This window comes from Oculina patagonica, chromosome 14, assembly GCF_052425735.1.
Source record: "Oculina patagonica isolate OP01 chromosome 14, crgOcupat, whole genome shotgun sequence".
Classification (NCBI taxonomy): domain Eukaryota; kingdom Metazoa; phylum Cnidaria; class Anthozoa; order Scleractinia; family Oculinidae; genus Oculina; species Oculina patagonica.
In genome coordinates this window covers 4,581,417-4,603,680 of record NC_135771.1, presented here as the reverse complement: position 1 = coordinate 4,603,680, position 22,264 = coordinate 4,581,417, and the positions used below count along the sequence as shown (strand labels likewise).

Genomic DNA, 22,264 nt, shown 5'->3' with positions numbered 1-22,264 from the left:
CGGCTTTTTCATTCACACAAGAAAAAAGAAATTAACGAGTATTATCAGTCCTTGCGATCTGAAATTACTTTCTCTCTATGTGGTCGAAGAAATTTCTTGTTTTTGAAAGAATGACAAAAAACTAATAATAGTCTTTATATATACGGATTCATACATCAGCAGGAATAATACATATTGGGAGGCATGTTCCTCATAAAGGTAAGAGCATTTACCCTAAATGACAATGCGTTTGTCGTTTGTCGTTCAGCTTAATTCGTTTTTCCTATTCAGATGAGTTCGATTCGACATGATTTGATATTTGACGACATTTTATTCCACGGTCAAGACTGTTTTTCAATAATGATGTCTCCAGTAGTTATCATCTTTTGTAAACCATATGATTTATTAATTTGAACATAATAGGAATCTTTATCTAACAAAAAGCCATGTTTCATACCCTTAAAAAACATAGCTTTTTAGCCAATCAGAGCGCGGGCAAAATTCAATTCTATGCTATTATTTGGAGATGAAAGAAAACCTTTTAAGACTGGCAAAATTGGGTTTCATTTCCATATAAATTATGTTGATAGTTTTTTTAACTCGTTCTAGGTTGTGTTTCTAAGGCGTTAGTACCGACCGTTCGGTTGAATTTGAGCACTAAAACAGCAGATCATGTCGCTTACTCCCAATACGACGATTTTAACAATTACTAACGGAACTGCTTTGGGCCAACAGAACTCATCATGTATCTTTGTCGATTCGACTGCGGAGACAATTTCCAAAGTTAGTGCGTATTGTTTTATTTTGCTGATTAGTTTACTCGGGAACACCTTCATAATCATCATCGTCTACAAAAACCGAGATCTTCGAAAAACAATTAACTATTTCATCGTGAACATGGCCGTGTCTGACTTGGTTTTTCCGCTTATTGTTATCCCTGTAAAGATAACTGAATCGATGACGGGCTCACGACATTGGCTCGTCAGTGGAGTCTTTGGTACAATTTTTTGCAAGTTGTATTATTTTCTTCGCCCAGTGTCCCTCCAAGTTTCTGCTCAAAGCTTGGTGTGGATAGCAATTGACAGATTTGTTGCCGTCGTTTTTCCGATAAAACTTGGGCTTATTTCAACCAAGATTCGCACAGCAGCCATCATATCCACTTGGATTATTGCAGGCTTGTTCAATTTCCCAAATCTGGTAACTATGGAGCTTGATGAAAATGGCAATAACACATATTGTTCTGCCATAAACAAAGAATATATTTTCCCTAATCGCGAGACTACAACGGCATGGTTTTGGTGTAGAGCTACCTTTTTTAGAATCGCTCCGTTATTTTTAATAACAGTATTGTACACTGCGATAGCAATTTCCTTAAAAAGGCAGAATAAAGCCTTCGCGGACAACGTACAACGACATTCTTTAAAGAAACGAAGACAAGCTACTCGAATGGCAGCTGTTGTCGTAGTACTGTTTTACATTTGTGTTTTTCCATGGACTTTGCAAGATTTAGCACGCTTTATAAATTGGACACCTTCTTGTGCTTTTCAAAAAGTTTTTAAACCTTTGGCCCGTTTCATGTTTTACTCATCCTGTATTGTCAATCCAATAATTTGTTTATCTTTTATTCAAAGTTATCGTCGTGGATTGAGAAACATTTTGAGTCCCTGTCAGAAAGTGTGGAATAATATGGTCTCGAAACGGGAGCAAATAACTCTAAAGAGGAGAAAAACTCTCCCTGATGAAAACTGTCAACCAACTTCCAAGGAGACAGAAATCAACAAAGAAACATTCGATACTGCTTTGTAAAGAATGTCACCTTAACTAAACTAACTGGCATTCTCGGCCGATTATTGACCTATTTGTTTCCATTCCAATAATTGCCTTCCTAAACCGTTGAAAATCAAGTCAAGATGTTCACTGCATTTGCATTTACAAAAATTTTCACATAAAAACTCATAATAAATAACGAATATATGCAGTGGAGGAAATTACTCGTGTGTAAAAGGAGGCCAACCATAAAAAGGTATAATACGGTCTTTATACCTCTGTAAATTATTGCTTACAATCTGTAATTTTTAGTTTTCCTCTTTGATGTCGACAAAATTACTCTGTTGTAAGAGAAGCATATTATATAATACTGTGAAACATGTGAAATACTGTGAACTCTCTTTAAACGTATTCTTATGATGGTATCATTTTGTGAACCACATGCTCTGAACACGGCAGTTACCTTTGTTTAACAAATAGCCATGAAAATCATCGCTTTTTAGCCAATCAGAACACGCGCAGAAACCAGGGATAAAAGAAACAAAACTCTTCAGTAAAAGGATTTCATTTCCAAATAAATTGTCTGGCTACAATGTCTTAATTAAATTAACGTTTTGGATGCAAAAGGAGCTGACCTTCTACTTAACAAGTTTGAAAAAAGCATTGCTCGGCAATATGTTACAAGAGGGACACCGGAGCGTAGTTTCACCCCGGCAGGGGAGGGGGAGCGTAAACCAAAGGTTGGATTTGAGATCTATAGTGCTCTTCTGAATTGCTTAGCACCTAATCTTAATACACCGATTCAGCGTAAGCCGGAAGTTGCATGGAAACGAGGCCTAAGGGCCCTCGGCGGCTAAAAATTATAAAGTTTTTATTAGCGTGTGGGGCATTTCGAGTCGGTAAAAGCATTCCCTTTACAAATTAGCCACGAATCTTGATCCTTATAAGTTCAAAGTATAAGAAGAAGAAATTTAAGGTCTAGCAGGCTAGAGAAGAAATTCTTACAGCTTACCGGTAAGATTTTGTTGTCATCTTCTTTGGAATCGAATATTTTATCAAAACCTGAATGTTTGCCGTTCTCTGGCTACACTCAATTTTGGATTTTGTTAATTGATAAAACGAACTTCCTTATGATTCACTGAATGGAACTTTGGAAGAACAAATTTGGTTTTGAGAGACAGTTAGGTTTTCAATCCGAATAAAAAGTTGCAGGTATCGACATAGAATCGTAGAGAAAGTCACGCGTAAACATGTCTCACTAATAGTTTCAGTTATCTAAATTATGTTAGCTTGTTTCGACAGAGAAGCTCACGTAAACATGTACCGCAGTTTATTGTAACATTTTCCAATCATAATAATTAATTGACAATCGAAAAGCGTACAGTCAACCCAGTCAAATACAGGTATGTCAGATTTTTTTTCACTGAATATTATTACGGACCTGACTTCATTTGTGAACTGGATCGAATTTTACCAGCAAGAGAAGATTATATTGTTTACATGTAAGCTTCCCGGTCGGTATAATTTTACCGGTAATAACAACCGAGCCTGGTTTGAATACACTGCTACATTTTGCTACTACTCTAGAATTTGTGTGTTTAAAAAGCATCGATGACTTTAAACACTAAATAAGCTTCCGTGTACACACAACTCACCCATTGGCGTCGAAAACGACGTTGTGTACTTTATATTATAATTCTTTTGATATGAAAGTTGGCTTTATTTTATTATTAACCTGTATGAATCTGCAACTCAAATACATGTACAATTCAATTTACACCTGAAACAGTTCATGCCAATCACAAATTCTACTCAAAAAATCTGTCAAATTCTGTAACAGAATCAGTAGACTGTCTTTAAGGATGTATGCATGATGTTTACGTGAGTTTCTCCATTAATACTGGAAAGTTTTCATTCAGATCGAAAACCAAAGGGCTTTCTTCCCACAGAAAAATCTGTTTCTTAAAAGGTATTCTGGATTTTAAAGTGGTTTCATTTTATTGATTAACAAAATTCAAAATTGATTGTAAACTACCTGAGAGAACGGATGAAATTCAGCCTATGCTGGCGGATGCTGGCGAGGGAATATTGAATTGGCAGCAAAATCCAGGCAAAATCTTACCGCTAAGCTGTTAGAATTTCACTTGTCGCCTGGTAGACATTAAAATTTCTTCTCTTTATACTTTTGCACTGATAGGGATCAAGATTCGTGGCTAATTTGAAAAGGAAATGCTTTCTTTCGACTCGAAACGCGCCAAACGCTAGTAAAAACTTTATAGTTTTAGCCGCCGAGGGCCCTTAGGCCTCGTTTCCATGCAACTTCCGCCTTACGCTGAATCGGTGTATCGACATATCGTAGTGTGGATTACACGATTTTTAAGTAACAAGAAACTTCAAGCAGTTTATAATCGGGCGGTTAATGTTTGACCACTTCTTTTCAATTTTTTTTTTTAAATTGGCTAGAAAAACATGGCGCAGCACAGTAAAAAGTCTTTATAAAAGCAGTCACTTGAGAAACACACAAGTCGTGTTTGCGTGAGTCACGGAGTGTGCGTGACCTGAATTTCCTTCATCGCATCATCTCTTGCCTAGCCGGATAAATTCATGCTTAGGCATGCAAATATTTTTTGTTCCAACTGTTGAATAAAATAAACCCAAACCAGTTGAATGACAATAAAAGGGAGTCCATTTCACGCCAAAATAAAAAGTAGACTGAGTCCATCCCGTTGTATTTCTCCGTTTAGGGTCGTCCGACGACTCAAGTCCGAGTTTTGCACCAGTCAAGAGGTTTGGAGAATTGAACCAAAATTTCCCTGATTACGTCATCTCTTTTTTGATCCACATGCATAAACAAATTCCTGTCTGGGCTTGCAAATATTTATTTTGTTTCGAATCTTACATAAAATACACTCAAACCACTTGAATGGCATAAATTGATTGCAGTTAAAATAAAAGAAGCTTAAAAATCAAGTTCTTGAAGTTTGACTGCTATTTTGCTAGAAAAACACAGCTTTCAGTGGCATTTGCGAAGTCGCGTGATTAAAAGCACGCAAATAGAGGAACCTGACTACGTGATTCAGCAGGTAATTTCCCCTTGTCCTGTGCACTGACAAATTTTTGCTGGGTTTACAATTTCCTTTCGATTCCAAAAATAAACTCAAAACACTTGCATAACACACGGAAAATAATTCATTTTTCATTTATAAATAGTTTGGACATGTCAAATCGCAACGTGAATATTCAGTGCTTGCTCCGAGCCATACGCTTGAATTAAAAAAATAAATATTTCACAAAAAACAGAGCGCAGAGAATTCGTAAATATTTTTAATATAGATGTATGATTATTTATAACTTCAGGCGAGCCGAGGATCGCCAATAAACATCAAAACTTGCGTGACCAAGGAGTCACCTGGGCCCGTGGGTAATCGTTTCATTTTTAATCATTTTTACTTAGCTTGGACATGTCAAAACACTTCTCGGCTTCGCATTGTGCCCGCTGAATCAAACGCACGAATGACACAAACATACACTCCACACTGAACAGAGAGCAGAGTGTTCATAATACGAGCGATCGATCGCTAACCGAAACATCAAAATTTGCGTGACCGTGACCAAAGAGTCGGCTGGGCCGCGTGCGTCTGGAACGATTTACCGACCAAAAAAAAAAAAAAAAAAAAAAAATTCCGTGCAGATTATGAATCGGGCCCAGGCCCCCGCCCGATTAAAAAATCGGACTGACCTTGGATGACCCGTTCTCTTTTTCCCGCGAAATTCGAAAGGCTTCAGACAAACCAACACTACCTTATTTGGAAAGTACGGACCGGAAGTTATTGTCCGACATTTTGTTGAGCTCTTTTGAGCTCACGAATTGAAAATTTTCTCAGCAAACCTCCTGGGTGAATTGGTTTGTTTGACCATCACATGCATTTATTTTTGAGTGTAAGAATATCAGAGATGTTCGTGAACGCTTGTTTTTGCCGACTGAGCTTGCAAATCGTTCGAAATGCTCCGCCACGTTTGCGATCCAAGAATCGAATCAAGAGAAGAGTTTACTATAAACAGTGTCTTCAAGCTGAGTTGTTGAGTATTGGAAATGCAGTAACAGGGTATGGCAAATGTTTCGCAAATTTGAATTCAACCAAAGCAACTAGTTCTACAGGAACTGACTTCAGGAGCTTCGGTAGGAAATACCTTTTCAACACGTGTTATATATTTTCAAATGTAAACAGCTCGATAATATTTTGGTACTTGTCGTACTACACTCGGGCAAATAAAAATTTGACGTGGGTTTATTAACCTGTTTGCTCGTGCAGACTAAAAAGAACATGTCAAGAATAACTTGGCCATATGTATTTTGTTATCCGCAATGCTTTGTCAGTTGATAAATCCATAGACTAAGGAGCTGCTTATCAAGACTTTTATTAATAATTATTATAATTATTGGGTTGTTTAACTTATTTAACTGGTTTTCCCACTTATGATATACTAGCTGCCAAAGCAAACAGATCACAAAATATCAATATTTTTGTATATTTACTTGTTCATTGTAGTGTTTTGTTTTACCTCTGTTTGTCACCTGCTTACAAACAAATTACCGATTGTTTACAAATGCACACATCAAATCCATGTGCAACAAATGCAGACCGGTTTGGCCTGAATAGCTTGTGGGAGACATGGTGGCCTAAGATTAATGTACTGGACTTGGGATCGACAGGTCCTGGTTCAAGCCCTGGCCGGGGTTGTTGTGTTGTGTTCTTGGCCAAGACACTTTACTCTCATAGTGCCTCTCTTCACCCAGGTGTATAAATGGGTATCAGCAAATTATGGGGGTAACCCTGCAATGGACTAGCATCCCATACAGGCGAGAGTAGAAATACTCCTAGTTGGTTAATGCTACATAAACTGGGATTAGCTCTGGCAGTGTCGGCCACTTGGCTCGAAGCAGACTTTACCATAATCTTAGCCTGAATAGAGGGTGGTAAAGAGTATTTTCATGACCCATGATCAGCCTTTTTTATTTCCCGTGGAATGTAAAGTGGCTATTTTTTCCTCGTGATTTGTGATTTCCATAGACGTTGTGAACCGTGATTTTCATGGAAGTTGTGAACCATGATTTTACAAAATGCATTGTTATGTTTTCTGTGAAACCTGAAGGGTTAATATTGTACTCTTTGTGAATTATGAAAGGGTCATTTTATTTTCTGTGAAATATGATCTATATCCCCCCTCTTTACCACCCTCGGAATAGTGCTCTGGTCATCCTTTTACAGCTAACTCAATAATGGTAAATTGTAACATAACCATTGACAACCATTTAGCCAACATTACTGATGTTGTCATGGCAACCATGCTTTGTGATGGTTGTCATGGTTATGGTACCTTGGCTAATACCTCTCAAGTGTGGAACCAAGTTAAGTAAGTTTACTTTTGAAAGTCGCCTGATAAACAACTTTGAATTGAGTAAACAAAATGGAGCATTTTCTCTATGGTCTTTCACTAACTTGGCAAGGTCATGTGAGATGTGTATTTCTCGTTTGAAATAAAATACAAATTACTTCTGGTAACACTATGTTATAACACAAAGTATCTTTTTAGTATTTTACAGGAAACAGAGATCAGAACAGTGTTGTCCAACATGGTCTCTACCCACGGATCAAGGCATACACCATCCGTGTCCATCCTTGGGGATGGTACAGGCATATCTCTATGAGAGTGGAGTTCTATGGATGTACAGAAGGTGAAAATTATGACCCCTTTTTGCGGGATGGTGGGTTGGGGGATGAAACTCCCATTTTGGCATCGTGGGGATGCTTGCCATTCACCTTTAGTTGTTCGGACTGAGAAAACCTATTGGTACTTACCCATGAAGATGGAGGTACATGTAGATATAAACTACCACCCATATAGCCTCCCAAGCAGTCGTTTATCAGGGTGATCATGTTTCACTCTGGACTGAAAAACGATTGCCCCTAAAAATGACTGTGTGGGAGGCTACCACCTATATGAAACAATCTGATGGAGAGCCACCTTGAGCAGAGAAGTAAAATGGACTCGATGGAGAACTAGGCCAGGTTTTCTTTAAATTCTACAAATGGCTTAGTAAACAAGTCCACAGCGGTGGTCAAAAACTTTATTTACTTTATTTAATTATTTCCTGAGATACAAAGCTCAAAATTCAACATATTAGACCTTCACTAATAAAGATGAACCTATGATCAGAAAATACTATTGGTACTATTTATGTGTCTTTTTTTTCATTACCATGGTACATTAATTGTACCCCTGATGGCACTTTTTATAGTTTTGGCCAGTAATTCACAAGAATTAAATCTCAAGAAATAAAATTTATCTCTTTCTTGTGAAAATTTACGGTACGTACTGGTACTCTTGTTTTTAGTTGATGTTGTTGTTGTTAAACTTGTATATGAGATGGCATTAAAGAGATAGCACTAACTGTAATTACAATTTTTCTTCAGATCGTTGTGCTATGCCACTTGGTCTGGAAGACAAGCGTGTTCCAAATGGTCATCTTACTGCCTCAACTTACTACAACCACCACCTCTCACCCTGGCACGGCCGTCTGAACAACCGCTGGTCATGGAGTGTGCGGCTCAGAAGAGTGGGACAATGGTTTCAAGTGAACTTTGTTGAGTTGATGCGCATCAAAGGCGTGGCTACTCAGGGAAGACAGGATGCCAATCAGTGGGTGAAGAGCTATACAGTCAGTTACAGTGTGGATGGGATGAATTTTGTGCCCTATAAGGAAAATCGTCGTGTAAAGGTAAGTGTTTTTGTCGTAAGAGTAAAAAAAATTATGTACATGCATATCAATCTGTGGCTGTTAGTTGCCACCTAGCTACATGTATAATATTGCACAGTTCCAGAATATATCCACGGAAGGTCACTGGAAATTTCAAGGAAATGGGGGGCTTCAAAAATTTGTAAGGAAAGTCTGAAGCTTAACTAGAATTTTCAGAGGGGTGGGGAGATTCCAACCAAAATAAAACTTGTTTGGGAGGCTTGGGATATATATGGATTTCTAATTTTTCTAATTATCTGCCACGGGATTCTTAAAAGATACTAAAGAGATCCCTGGATTTTTTTGTCAATGTAGTGTAAAAGAGGGACATTCTCTATATCTTTTTTGCCACTCACTCCAGTATATGCCAGGCTGGATTATCTCTAATAATAGTTAAACTGCTATTGTCTTTTTCTGTAGCTCTTCAATGGCAACACTGACCGCCACTCAGTAGTTTATCACCAGTTCATGAGACCGTTCACTGCTGTTTATGTTCGTTTATATCCAAGAACATGGTATAGCTGGATTTCCATGAGAGCAGAAATTTATGGTTGTTCAGGTACAGTACAGTATTTCAAACGAAAAAAATGACTCATACTCTAAAAGAAGGTTATAGATTGAGTTAGATCTTATTATGTGATTTTTTTTTCAATGAACTGCACACAAAATACAAATACTGTATCCAATTTAAAAAAAAAAGAAAAAAAGAATAATATGAAATATGACCAGTGGGCGAAACCACTCCTGTAATAACACAGGGATCTGATTGTATTTGCATGGGATTTAACCGAAAAAAAGACAAATTGGAAACTTAGAGTTGTGTTCCTTAATTTTTGTATTAATTTATAAATTCATAACAGTTAATCCATCTAGGCTTCCTTTATACCTATTTTTTAATCCTTCCTCGAGAAGCATGTAGTGTAATTCAACAATCTAGATTTTCCCAGAGATAAACATTTATTTTTATGCTTATGGAAGCAATGCCTTTCTTCTTGGTACTATAATACCTTCTTGTCTATTCATTATTATTAGTATAATAATTTTATTATTAAAAAATATTATTGTTAATTTTTGTGGGACTTAAATTGTGCAATTTCAAAAAATTGCAAAATTAATGTAAAAAAAACGCATTTTTAACGTTTTGACTTGTTCTTAACGTTTTTAATACATTTTTTGGCCACATCTCAAAAATTAAGTCCCGCTTACTACGCCTGTTCTGGTTTCACAAATTAAGCAACAATAAAGTACTCAATTTAAAATTATTCCAAAATTATAATACATGTAAGTTTCACTTTTCTTTTTCTTACCAGTGTCATTGTGTAACCGCGCCTTGGGAATGCAAAATGGCCGTATCCGCAACAACAAGATCACTGCATCATCAGAAGTTAACCGTTACCATGCTGCTTGGCTTGGAAGACTGGGGCGAGTCAAGGCTGGGCGTTATATTGGAGCCTGGTGCCCAAAGCACAGAAATCACAACCAATGGTTCAAAATAGACTTTGGTCGACTAATGAAAATAACTAAAATTGCTACACAGGGAAGGCAAGATGCTGGCCACTGGGTTACATCATACTATGTGTCGTCCAGCGTGGATAATGTACACTGGGCAATATATCGCTTTAGAAGTGCTAATAAGGTATTCAGACAGACCAGTACAGTATTAGATTGTCTACCTTTCCTATTTTTTGTGTTTTTGAGATCGTACATATCACTGTACTCAAATGGCTACCTTCTTAGTTCCATGTGACAAACACGACCTCAGGGGAGAGTATCAAATCTTAAATCCACCCCCCCCCCCCCCGCTCCCTAAGGAGGTTTGATACACTACCCAGGTCATGCTTACCATATAAGGCCAAGTTGGCAACCGTTTGAAGTTTGCCTATGATCTTGATGAATAACAGAGCGAAATAGGGGACTTTAAACAGTCTAATACAATATCAATGCAGTATTTTATTTAGCACTTTCTTGAGAAGCCACAGCATATTCAGATTTAGTCATCAGCTAACCGGATTTGAGGAAAAGTCCATAAATGGAACTGGCCAAAAGGGTCGCAGCTATCCTCTAAGGAATAGAATGGATTAATGGTTTTAACAGTAAATCCTTGTGTATTTGGCTTGTTTAAAGCAAATGACGTTGATATTTTGATTCTGCTTTTCTTATACTCGTATTTTTATACTTCGTTGTCAAACAGCTCTTCCAAGCGAATCGAGATCAAAACAGCATCACAACCAATGCAATAAATCCATCAATCAGAGCACGCTTTGTGCGTCTTAATCCGCGAGGGTGGCATGGGTATCCATGTTTAAGGGCAGAATTTTATGGTTGCCCAGTTGGTGAGTGGTTTACTTCCTTACTTTAAATTATTTCACAAGACTTAATTTTAGCGATTTTCGCAAAATTATAGTCTCGTGAAAAAAGTTTAAGAAAATTAACGACCCCGATAGTGAAACTCGTTTATTATTAACTTGATATCTGTATACTATGTGTCTTTTGTCCTCGTCCTGTATTTAAGCCTTGTTTTTCATGCTCTCTAGATCTTTCTCCAAGTCATACAAAAAAGAGAAGACATGTATGTGACGTCCTTTGTCGCAAAAGAACATTTTAACCTGTTTTACAATTTTTTTTTTGTTGGAAATCATCGTAAAATACTACTTTTTTGTTGACGCGGATCGGGATTTGGAAACTTTTCGCGAAATTTCGTTCCTTTTTACACCTTTTTTTGCCAAATCGCTCAATCAACTGCCAAATCTCGCGGCGAGATTTACATGTTAGTCTTACATGAAATTTGCCGCTTCCATTCTTGAGAAATTATGTACCCACAAAAATAAGTAACAATAAGGTGAAAATGTAACTGATGGAGTACCATTAGAATTTCTAAAGAGCCGTTACATTTTTCAGTATGTCTCTATACACAGATTTGAGTTTTCTATTATTTATCACTTCACCCTATTATTTTTCCTAAGATCGATGTGACGTACCACTTGGAATCCAAGATGGCCGTATCACCCGATCCATGTTCACTGCCTCCTCCATGTACAACCACTTATACGGTCCCTGGAGCGCCAGGCTGCAGGCACGAAATCGAGGTTCTACCAGAGGGGGTTGGGTTGCTAGGCAACGCAACACACGTCAGTGGCTGCAGGTTGACTTAGGGACGGTTTCCATGGTGAAGAGAATTGCTACACAGGCTCGGTACGATGCTAACCAATGGGTTACGTCGTATACTGTTTCCTATAGCAACAACGGAGTCAGATTTTTCCCTTACAAGCAATCAAGAAGAACCAAGGTAGGCAGTAAAATTTAATTTTAAAATGGAGAAGTACACGGTATCAGCACGCTCTGGATTAAAACTTCCTGAACTCAACCTTCGTTCCAAAATTTAATTTCGTACACCATCGCTTGTTAATTTAGATAGAACATTTGTTACATAAATGACAAGTGACAATCTTATTTTATGACGCATTTTGCTATTTGTCCAAATGATGAAATGCCAGTACAAATTCCTAAAGTAAAGACTAGAATAAGCAACTTTCCTTTGATTTATAGACATAGTGTGTTCTCCAATTAAAAATAAAAAATCTCAAGAAGAATTCCCATCACATAAAATACTCGAATTTAATATAACGTAGATGGTTAGGGCCATTCTGGAAGTTTTGGTAAAATGATGACACTGCAGTGTAACTAACCTCTGAGAAACGTCGTACTAAATGTCTCATTTCAGTTTTAAGACGTTGTATGCTTGTAAATTTTTAAGTCGGTCATTTCTCCTACTGTCGTGTTCTGCATTTAAATAGCACAACAGACACCCCTACAACCATTGTGACTGACTGTTCTACTGCTTTCTACTTACAGCTCTTCCAAGGAAACACCGAGCGATACTTTGTTGTGGTTCACAGGCTACGCCCGGCCATCAAGGCCCGCTATATACGAATTCACCCCAAGTCATGGTACGGATGGGTTTCAATGAGGGTGGAGTTATATGGATGCAGATTAGGTACGTAACAAAATGGCTGTTTTGTTTTGTATTTGAAGTGCGAACTTGTAAATTTTTGTCATTAACGAATTCCCAAAGCAGCAAAGAAAACTTGAAGACTGTATGAAGACTGCAGAGGTTTGAGAATAATTTGTGTAAAAGAGGTTTGGTGGTCAACTTTTAGGATAAGATGCTATCATGCATAAGGCTATTAGTGGATATGTTGGTCTGGTATTGATTGTGACTTGTCTTTTATATATAATGGTTCAGGATTTGGATTTTTGTACTCTCTACGTGTTGATTCAGAGACCCCTTTCAATTATTCTAAACATGTTACAACTCCACTGTTAAAACAGAAGTATTGTTCTTGCAATAGCTTGTTTCTTTGTTTGCTTCGTATACTGACAGTCATTTTTAAAATGTAAATTAGGACACTTATGTAACCGGCCGATGGGACTGCAAAACAATCGATTGAAGAATCATCAAATGACGTCATCATCTCGATGGGACAACTTCCATGGTCCCTATCGAGCACGACTTAATATTCGTCGCCATGGACGGTACATAGGAGCATGGTCATCCCAGTACAATAATCGATATCAGTGGCTACAGGTTGACTTTAGAGGAGCTGCAAAAATAATAAGGATTTCCACTCAAGGACGTCAAGACACAAATCAGTGGGTGACACAGTATTACGTGATGCACAGCTTGGATGCTGTTAATTTTGTAGCTTACAAGGAACGAAATAACATCAAGGTAATGGTGTTTGTTTGGGTACAATGTGGCGCCTCGAACTTTGCCCAAACATTATCATACATAGAACTACAGTACCAGTACCAGTAATTTTTTTGTCTCCTTTGCATTATTAGCGACCTTTAGATAGCAGTACGAGTACGAGATTGAGTACGACTGCGACTTTTGAATTTCATGTTCAGTCCCGTTACGTTTCCAAAGCCCTCACTCATCTCTTTTGCTGACCAGTTGAAATGAAGACTATCTTAATGTAATTGGTAAAATACGTGATAATCAAGAGCATAAGTGGGAGGTTTGAAAAGTCGTAGTTGTACTCAATCCTGTACTTGAAGTCCGATCTGAAGGTCGCTATTATTGTACAGTTGTGCAAGCCTGTACCTTGTCAAGCGAGATTTTAATTACACTTGTGAAGAACATCTTATTATTTCTGGTGCCCTTGCTTAGCCTTTTTGTTAGAGTTTTACATCGTTATGGACCCAAACTCACTAACCTTTTCAAGCAACGATGTCTGGGCGTTATCAGTTATAAAAGTGATCCTCAACGTAAATGTACGCTAACTACCTTTCTGTCTTTCTTGTTAGTATTTCTCAGGCAACCGAGACCAGAATACAGTTGTCAGTCATCCTTTCATCCCTGCCCTCAGATGTCGCTACGTCCGCGTTCGTCCATGGGGATGGTACAGACATATCTCCATGAGATTAGAATTCTATGGTTGCCTAACAGGTACAAAGCAAAGAGAGTAACTTTTGTGACAAGCATTAAAACCCCCAAACATCTCATCATTAGCATTATCATTCTTTTCATGTGCATCCTTGGGAAAGTTTGTTTTAAATTCAGATTCTTTGCTTAGATTTTTCTTATAATCATTTTTTCTATCACCTTTGTATTAACATTTGTTCTAAAAAAGGTTTTAAAAATGTCAATTCAAATTTGACATTTGGTTTGCACGCCTAAAATCAATATTGGATGTTTGCTTTTACAGACAAATGTACTATGCCGCTTGGTATGGAAGACCGTCGTATCCTGTCGGGTCATCTACGAGCCTCGTCTTCTTATAACTACAATCACGGACCTGACCGAGCACGTCTTAACATCTACGCCGGCCATGGACGAACAGGGGCCTGGGTAGCAAAATATCGAAACAACAGGCAGTGGCTACAGATTGACTTGAGGCAGATGAGTATCATCAAAGGAATCGCTACACAAGGACGGAGAGAAGCCCATCAATGGGTGAAAAGTTATACCCTGTCCTATAGCGCGAAGGGTCTGCGCTTTAGACCATATGTAGCTTATGGCAGGATTAAGGTGAGATGCTGTTTAGAGTTGTTTAAAACCGATTGTCTGTTTTTTCCACACACGGTGTACTTGTTGGTTTGTCAGCTTTTCTTTCTGGTACTGCAGCATGCTTGGTGATATGAAAATGAAACGTTTACATTATCACCAGTTTATAGTTATTGTGTTTACATAGAGCGGTTTTCAATCCAGTGTTGTAAAACTCTAACCAAAGTAATCATTTTTTGCCAATCATGAAGGACACGGACAGTCCACTGAACCAATCAAAACTTGAAGCAAAATATGCCGGCATGAAGCGCGGGAAAACACTGATTGGTTTTAGTTTTACTTCTGAATGGTTAAGAAAGCAGCGCAGGTTTCTCTTACCATCCATTAACTATGCTATTACTAAGCGTAGTAATGCAAAACTAAACCAAACGCGAACTACTTTCGGCACAAAAGTGAAAATTACTTAAAATGAACTTGCTTTATTATTCAAGGTAGTTACAGTAGAACACTACACTAGTATATCACACAGGTCATGCGTTTCAATCCCACTGAAGCCCCAGTTTTGATTTTTTTTCTGAAAGTTCTTTGCAATCAGGACCTGCATATATGTTTAGATGTGCTTGTGCGTGCTTGAAAACTGAATAACTCGGTTTTACCATGATTTCCTTTTTTGTTAGGTTTTCCGTGGTAACTACGATATCTACAACACAGTTTCTTTCAAGATAATCCCAGCAATCAAGGCCCGTTTTCTACGTATCCATCCCAAGACTTGGCGCAGTTATATTGCCATGCGAGTAGAATTGTACGGTTGTCGGTATAAAGGTAAGCTCAATGAAATTACATGAAAATTAAAAAAAGTAACGCGTTTAAAACGAAATCGACGATGTTTCCGGCTAAATTCTATTTGTGTTACTCAACTCAGACAAATTTGGGTGTATTATGTAATTATCACAGTACAATTTGCGAGCGGGATTTCTTGACGATCAATTATTTCACTCAAGCATGTAAAATAGCTAGATTACAATATCTAGATATTGTAAAATAGCTAGATTACATAAAAATAGCTAGATTACAATATCTTATGAGTAAAAAATTTTTAACCCACTTTAACCCACCCACTTTAAATGTTACACCCAGAATTAAAAACTTGAAAAATGATAATTATGCTAAAAATAAGTCGCTAAAATCTATGAAATGCAATAGTTACATTTGCAACTAGCCTTAAAATTAAAAAAGTCAAATGTTGGTTGTAAGGCTTTTGCAGCGGTTAAAGTTCACGCTGAAAAATGTTTCTAGTAAGTTATTTTGTCTCTAGGGCTTTCAGTAAGACCCGGCACCCACCAGAGCTCCGGCGGGTATCCTCTCGTGATTTGCCGGATAACGTTCGTGCAGCTCCTGTGAAGGGGAGATAATGTCAGTTTCTTTTATTGCTCTTTGCTCTACACTAAAATCTTAATGAAAGCCCTGTAGTCTAAAGACAAAAAGCAGCGATTTGTGAAATGCAATATCCTTTTCAATTCTCTCCTTAGAACGATTCTGTGACCAAGTCCAAGGTATTCAAAGTGGTAAAATTAAGAATGCTGCCATGACCGCCTCATCCCAATGGGACAAATTCCATGCTCCATTCCGTGCCCGATTGCATATTGCAAAGCAGGGTCGTTACATCGGCTCATGGGCTTCCCGCCATAACAACCACAACCAGTGGTTGAAGATTGACTTAGGAAGGTCATCCAAGGTCACAGGTATCGCAACACAAGGACGGCAAGATGCAGACCAATGGGTGACTGCCTATTATGTTTACTACAGTTTAGATGGAGTTCACTATTCTAGAGTCACATATTGGTGGGATTACATCAGGGTAAGTGTTTTTTGTGTTCATTTTGGTTGACAGTAATAAAATATGTCAAATCGTAAAACGAAATTTACAGCTGTGCATTTCATACAAAGGCAGTGTTCTCCTCAAAGCAGATGATTTTGGGGGTAATAGGCCCTTTGCAGAAAACCGATCACGTGATCTTGTCAATTATAAAAGTATGCGGTAGGACAAAATGGTTGCCAAAAATGAAAAGAACATGATGAAATTAAAGGTTGCTAATTTTGAGACTGCTGATGCGTAAGTGTGAGGTTTTATAGTGGTTTGAATGTTTTTGAAATTTGAGGATTTGTATACTGGAGGGCAAGCCTTGCCATCAAGCAACTCTTTCCATACAAATCCTTTAAACTTTTAAAGCCTTTAAACTACTATAAAATCTAACGTTTAAGCATCAGCAGTCTCGAAAAGGGCAACCTTACTTATTTCATCGTGCTCTTTGTGTTTCTGGGAATCATTTTGCACTACCCCTTGTCCCATGACCATGTTCTGCAAAGAGCTTATTGCAGTACAATGAGGAAGGTATACACGTCGGTCATAGCACTTGTAACCAGTTCTGGCACTTTTCTGTTGTGTAACATTATAAAAGCACAAATTTTGAAAGTCATGGGCAAGTAAGGATGATTAGATTTTTGACTAGATTGAAATGGTTGCAGAAATGATAATTAATCTTGCAAGTCAGGTAAATTTTTAGGGAAACGTAAACTTGTTTTACTTTTCTATACTCTCTTTTATTTGTTTGACTGTTGTTTGTTTTCCTTTTTGTTGTACTGTATTTAGACTTTCAAAGGAAATTACGATCGAAATGGTGTTCAAACTCGCTCATTCAACCCTCCCTTGTATGCACGATTCGTTAAAATCGTCCCACGTGGCTGGCGTTCACATATCTCAATGAGACTTGAGCTGTTTGCTGGCGCATGGAGTAAGTAAAAAGACCTTAATGTGCGCTATTTATTGAGAACAAGAGTACGAATCCGAATTTTCTTTGAGCGAATAGTTAACGAGGCGAAGCCGAGTTCATTATCGTTTATAGAAAGCAAAGGCTCGTTGTCTAATTGTTTTCGTAGAAACTGCAATCTGGTTGAGGTACATGTAACATCTTTTTCGGATGGTCAGATTGCTGTTTACATGAAGTTCAACTACTTGAACATGCTGAAGTTAATCTCCTATAAATCTGGTCTTCAAAAATTGTCCAATAAATTATTGTTCTCATTAAGTGGAGAATTTCTTTATATTCCTTGATGTCCACTTAACTGATTTTCATTTCTTTAATAAAGGTAGGTGTGACGTTCCTCTTGGATTGGAAGATGGCCGTGTCCCTGCCCAACTCATCACGGCTTCCTCATATTACAACTTCTACGGTGCACCAAGAAACGCCAGGCTCCACCAGCGACGTGTGGGTAGGCTTGGAGGGGCGTGGTATGCGAAACGAAATGACAAACGCCAGTGGCTCAAGATTGACTTTGGAGGGCTTACTCGTGTGTCACGAGTTGCTACTCAAGGTCGACAGAACGCCGACCAGTGGGTCACAAGTTACTATGTATCTTATAGTGTCAAGGGATTCCGGTTTGTGACCTATAAGGAGTACAGAAGAACAAAGGTTAGTTAGTGTTCTGGAAAAGGATATAGCGCGATTTTCGATTGAGTGTCGTAAAACCAAAACCAAAGTTATCACTCAGGCCAATCACAAAGAATACAGACAATCGAATTAATCAATCAAAACTCCAAGCAAATACGCGGGAAAAGGGCGCACGCGAATCACAATTGCTTTTGGTTATACTTTCGATTGGCTGCGAAAGTGGCGCAAGTTTTTTTTAAACCAATCACTAAGCGTAGTTATGCAAAACCAAAGCAAATGCGAATTACTTTCCACACTCAAGTAAAAACCGCTCTAAGACAAATGTAAGTTAAAAACGTTACTTCCATCCAAGGAGACAGGTCACAAGGAGGGATTTTCATCTTGATTTTTCACCAAATTCTCAAAATTTACATAAAAAAGTGTATAGCAATAAAATTGTAAGTAAAAAGGCAGCAAGAAGAGTTTATATTTCAAACTCTGGACTGGTTAAGAAGACCAGACTAAGCGTATTTTAGAATAAGTTTTTACAAAACATGTTTTACTTTTTTTTCTTTCACTTTTGATTTTGTTAGAGAGGGTTGTAGGGACAGCCAGGGGGTTTATATAATTTTCAGTGGAGGCTGTTTTATGTGCTGATAATAGAGAAGGGGGTTTATCAATTATTATACTTTGAGGCTTGAAATAAGAAAGGAGTAAAACTTGTGGATTTATGGTCTATTTTTTTATCTCCCAGATTTTCCAAGGTAACTTTGACAGATATGTAGTCGTAAGGCACCGATTTATGCGACCACTGGCGGGTCGTTACTTCAAGATACATCCTGTCACCTGGCGTAGCTGGATCTCCATGAGAGTTGAGCTCTATGGTTGCGTCATTGGTAGGTTTATGTATATATAATGTAATCATAAGTGTCAATTTCTTAAATTTGTTTATCTTTCTTGCCTTTATGCGCGCAATCACACAACTAAGAAAGACTAGATAGGGGGTTAATAATGTCACAGGTTTCATGTTTAAATAGTGGTGATCAAGATCAGCAAAGCTAATCAATTAAGCTATGAATTCTTTTCTTTTATCCTTTTCTTGTTTTTGTATTAATTTTGATTCTAAAATGAACTTCAATAAACTGCTTGTATCTAAATATATATTTCTATAACTTTCTAAGTTTAGTTACAATACTCACACATGCCTTTTCTTCCCACAATAGGCCCAAGATGCGACAAAGCCTTAGGAATGAAAAATGGCCGCGTTCGTGCCAATCAAATCACAGCATCTTCCATGTGGGATCGAAATCATGGACCAAGTAATGCCAGACTGTATTGGCGTAGAAGCCGCGCGAGGACTGGGGCGTGGTCATCACGCCACAATAATCACTACCAGTGGTTACAAGTGGACTTCAGACGCTCCATGCGTGTAGTGAAGATTGCTATTCAAGGAAGACAAGACGCACGTCAGTGGGTGACACGGTTTTTCGTTAAATACGGTCAAGATGGTGCAAATTTCGCTGAGTATAAAGAAAACAGCAATAGAAAGGTACGTTTGTTGTATTTACCTTTATATGTAGATGTTGTATTGTGCTAGTGTGTGTTTTGTATCGGGGAAAAATTCGTTGTGTTCAAATTCATTTTGCAATTAAGGGCTCTTCTACAATATAACTTTGCTGATACATAAGGCATCTATTATCTGCAAATTTGCATAGCTGTGTTGAGCATCGTGAAGTTGAAGCTTCTTTCCCAGATGTTAAACCAAAATCATTGGCCAGACATGTGAAAAAAACGCTTCCACTTATTATGAAGTTTGCTTTCTTTTGCAAAATGCTTCAAAAAACCCAAACTGGGTCAGCTAAGCTATTTTGGGCGTGGTTCACCTAAGCTTACGATATTGCAAAATTTGGACCAACCGGAATGTTCCTTCTCATTATGGTCAAGGATTCCTGATAAATAATGTTTCTGAAGTTAGCTATGTGTCCTTTATAATTTTCGTTGTTTCTTTTTATTTAGTACTTCCAAGGTAACCGAGACCAAAACACAGTGGTACAGCACAGGTTCTATCCACCAATCAAGGCACGGTTTATTCAGGTTCGACCTTGGGGATGGTATAAACACATCTCTATGAGAGTGGAGTTCTATGGATGCGTTGAAGGTGTGAATAATTTTTTTTTACTTTATTTATCTAGACATGACTATCAATACTGTTTCCCAGGTTTAATCACATTATTATTGGTTGCCATCGTTGGCCTTGATGTTTTTCTCATACAACCATTAATAATACCACTATTTTAATAATAATCTTGGTTCTTAATGATAGTCCCCAAACTTATTCTACGTTAGTCATTCTAGTTTAAATGAAATGTTTTCCTGATTCCCTCCGTCCCTCCTTTCACCCCTTTCTGGAGAGGCAGGCTTATTTGTTTGTCCATTTGTTTGTTCCTTTCTTCCCTTCTCTACCCTTGGTGACAAAGGTTTTTCTTGCACAGCTTCTGGTGTCGGTCATGTCGGCCGCTGAAGAGTAATCCGCTGCGTGCGAGAAAAATCCTCTGGTACCCAGGATGTCCCTTCTCTGGTTCTTTGTAAATTTTCCTTTAGTCTTAACTTTTACTACTTGTTCATTGCATTTTGTTCATCTTACTTTGCAGACCGTTGCAACATGCCTCTTGGTTTAGAAGACAAGCGTCTCACTCCAGGAGATATAACAGCCTCTACCTACTACAACCACCACCTTTCACCATGGCATGGCAGATTGAACCACCGCTGGTCCTGGAGTGTACGCACTAGAAATACCAAACAGTGGCTCAAGGTTAATTTCGGTGATATAACAAAATTTAAAGGAATAGCAACACAAGGCCGACAAGATGCCAACCAATGGGTGAAGACCTATATAGTGACATATAGTCGAGATGGTGTAAGCTACGTTCCCTACAGAGAAAACCGACGCATCAAGGTAAGAGTATGATAAATCTTTACACGTAATAACTAGAGTGTTGCGTAAAAACGCGTTTTTTAAGTAGCTGATTTTGGCGTGGGTACAAGGTTGTCTTCTGGACAAGACTTTGAATGCAATTGTTAATTAATAAGTATAGGCTAATGAATATTCTAACTACTATGATATGAGCATCGTTTGGTTAGCAGATTTGAAACTATTCACCAGTACTTTCTCATGCTTTTAAAGGGCAGCAGTTGTCATACGAGAATTCGTATCAAATTGCTCTGTCACTTACATGCAATATTTGCTGTAAAGGGTTTGAAACAACACAACACATCTCTTTTGAGTTTTGAAAAAGACATGGTTCGACAGTCCCTACTGTGAGAAGTCAGTTACGAAATATATTAATAAGTTGAATTTCAAATGACTATAAATAAAATAAACTTAGAATTACGTTGCTAATTTGTGACAAGGCAGCAAAAGAGTGCATAACTATGTCATTGTGAGTACTTTAAAGAGTTTTAAATCAACATGGTGAAACGGCACGTTTAAACACGTTAAAATTGTTGTTTTTCTTGGACTGATAATGACTATTAAATAGTCTTCCTTAAAAGTGTTGTGTTGTTTCTAAAACGTTTCGCTTGTCTTCTGTCAAAAAGACCTTTTCGAGATACAGATATTGTAACAATGTTAAGGTTTAGGTTTGTATATAGTTTGTCTCATTCATCTATTTATTTTAAAATTCACACTGGCTAGAACAAGTCTAAACATTAACCATACTATAATTTTTTTTATATTAGCTTACAATATTAATGACAGATTATTATTTTTCCGTGGTAGGTTTTCTCAGGAAACAGTGACAGACATTCTGTAGTATATCACCGTTTCTTGAAGCCATTCAGTGCTGCTTATGTCAGAATCCATCCAAGAACATGGTACGGTTGGATTTCAATGAGAGTTGAACTCTTTGGCTGTACAAGTAAGTTTCTTAGTTTTTAATTCCTTTTGGAAGAAAGCCGTCGGTAGCCTTAGTGAGCTAACCAAATGTGCAAAAATAAAAGATTGCCCTAAATACGATTGTCGATCCCACCCTTCCCCTCCCTCACTCCACTGGAAATTCCAGTTTAGTTTCATACTTTCCTTTAAACGTTTTGGCTTTTGAGACCCCCTCCCCAAAGGAATTTCCAGTAAGTCACTGTGGTGTGGGTATGGATTTTTTCTGGAACCTCACATTGTGCTAAATGACTCTGAACACTCTTGGCTGATTGAATGTGGAATTCAACATGACCAATGGGCCATCCCAGCTACCTCAATTTGGCAATCATTACAAATCTGCAATCATTAAC

At 37.9% G+C, this 22,264-nt stretch overlaps 2 protein-coding genes across 2 annotated transcripts in view; both read left to right on the top strand.

Moving 5' to 3' along the window:
- Positions 1-22,264, top strand: part of LOC144638385 (uncharacterized) — a 177,126-nt gene that overhangs the window by 71,689 nt on the left and 83,173 nt on the right. The window contains 19 exon segments of the mRNA XM_078497600.1: positions 7,342-7,483; positions 8,223-8,527; positions 8,966-9,104; positions 9,856-10,181; positions 10,737-10,878; positions 11,509-11,831; positions 12,398-12,539; positions 12,949-13,274; positions 13,853-13,994; positions 14,254-14,576; positions 15,230-15,374; positions 16,082-16,410; positions 17,203-17,344; positions 17,700-18,022; positions 18,735-18,876; positions 19,204-19,529; positions 19,997-20,138; positions 20,632-20,936; positions 21,759-21,897. Of these exon segments, the coding sequence (XP_078353726.1) occupies positions 7,342-7,483; positions 8,223-8,527; positions 8,966-9,104; positions 9,856-10,181; positions 10,737-10,878; positions 11,509-11,831; positions 12,398-12,539; positions 12,949-13,274; positions 13,853-13,994; positions 14,254-14,576; positions 15,230-15,374; positions 16,082-16,410; positions 17,203-17,344; positions 17,700-18,022; positions 18,735-18,876; positions 19,204-19,529; positions 19,997-20,138; positions 20,632-20,936; positions 21,759-21,897 (4,303 nt within the window).
- LOC144638221 (neuropeptide FF receptor 2-like) lies at positions 605-2,011 on the top strand. The gene has a single exon (XM_078497424.1). It carries the CDS (start codon positions 652-654, stop codon positions 1,783-1,785), a length of 1,134 nt encoding a protein of 377 aa, XP_078353550.1. The 5' UTR covers positions 605-651; the 3' UTR covers positions 1,786-2,011.

Bases quoted from the DNA above. Each gene is read 5' to 3' on its own strand.
- LOC144638221 (XM_078497424.1), top strand. From the start codon at position 652: ATGTCGCTTACTCCCAATACGACGATTTTAACAATTACTAACGGAACT.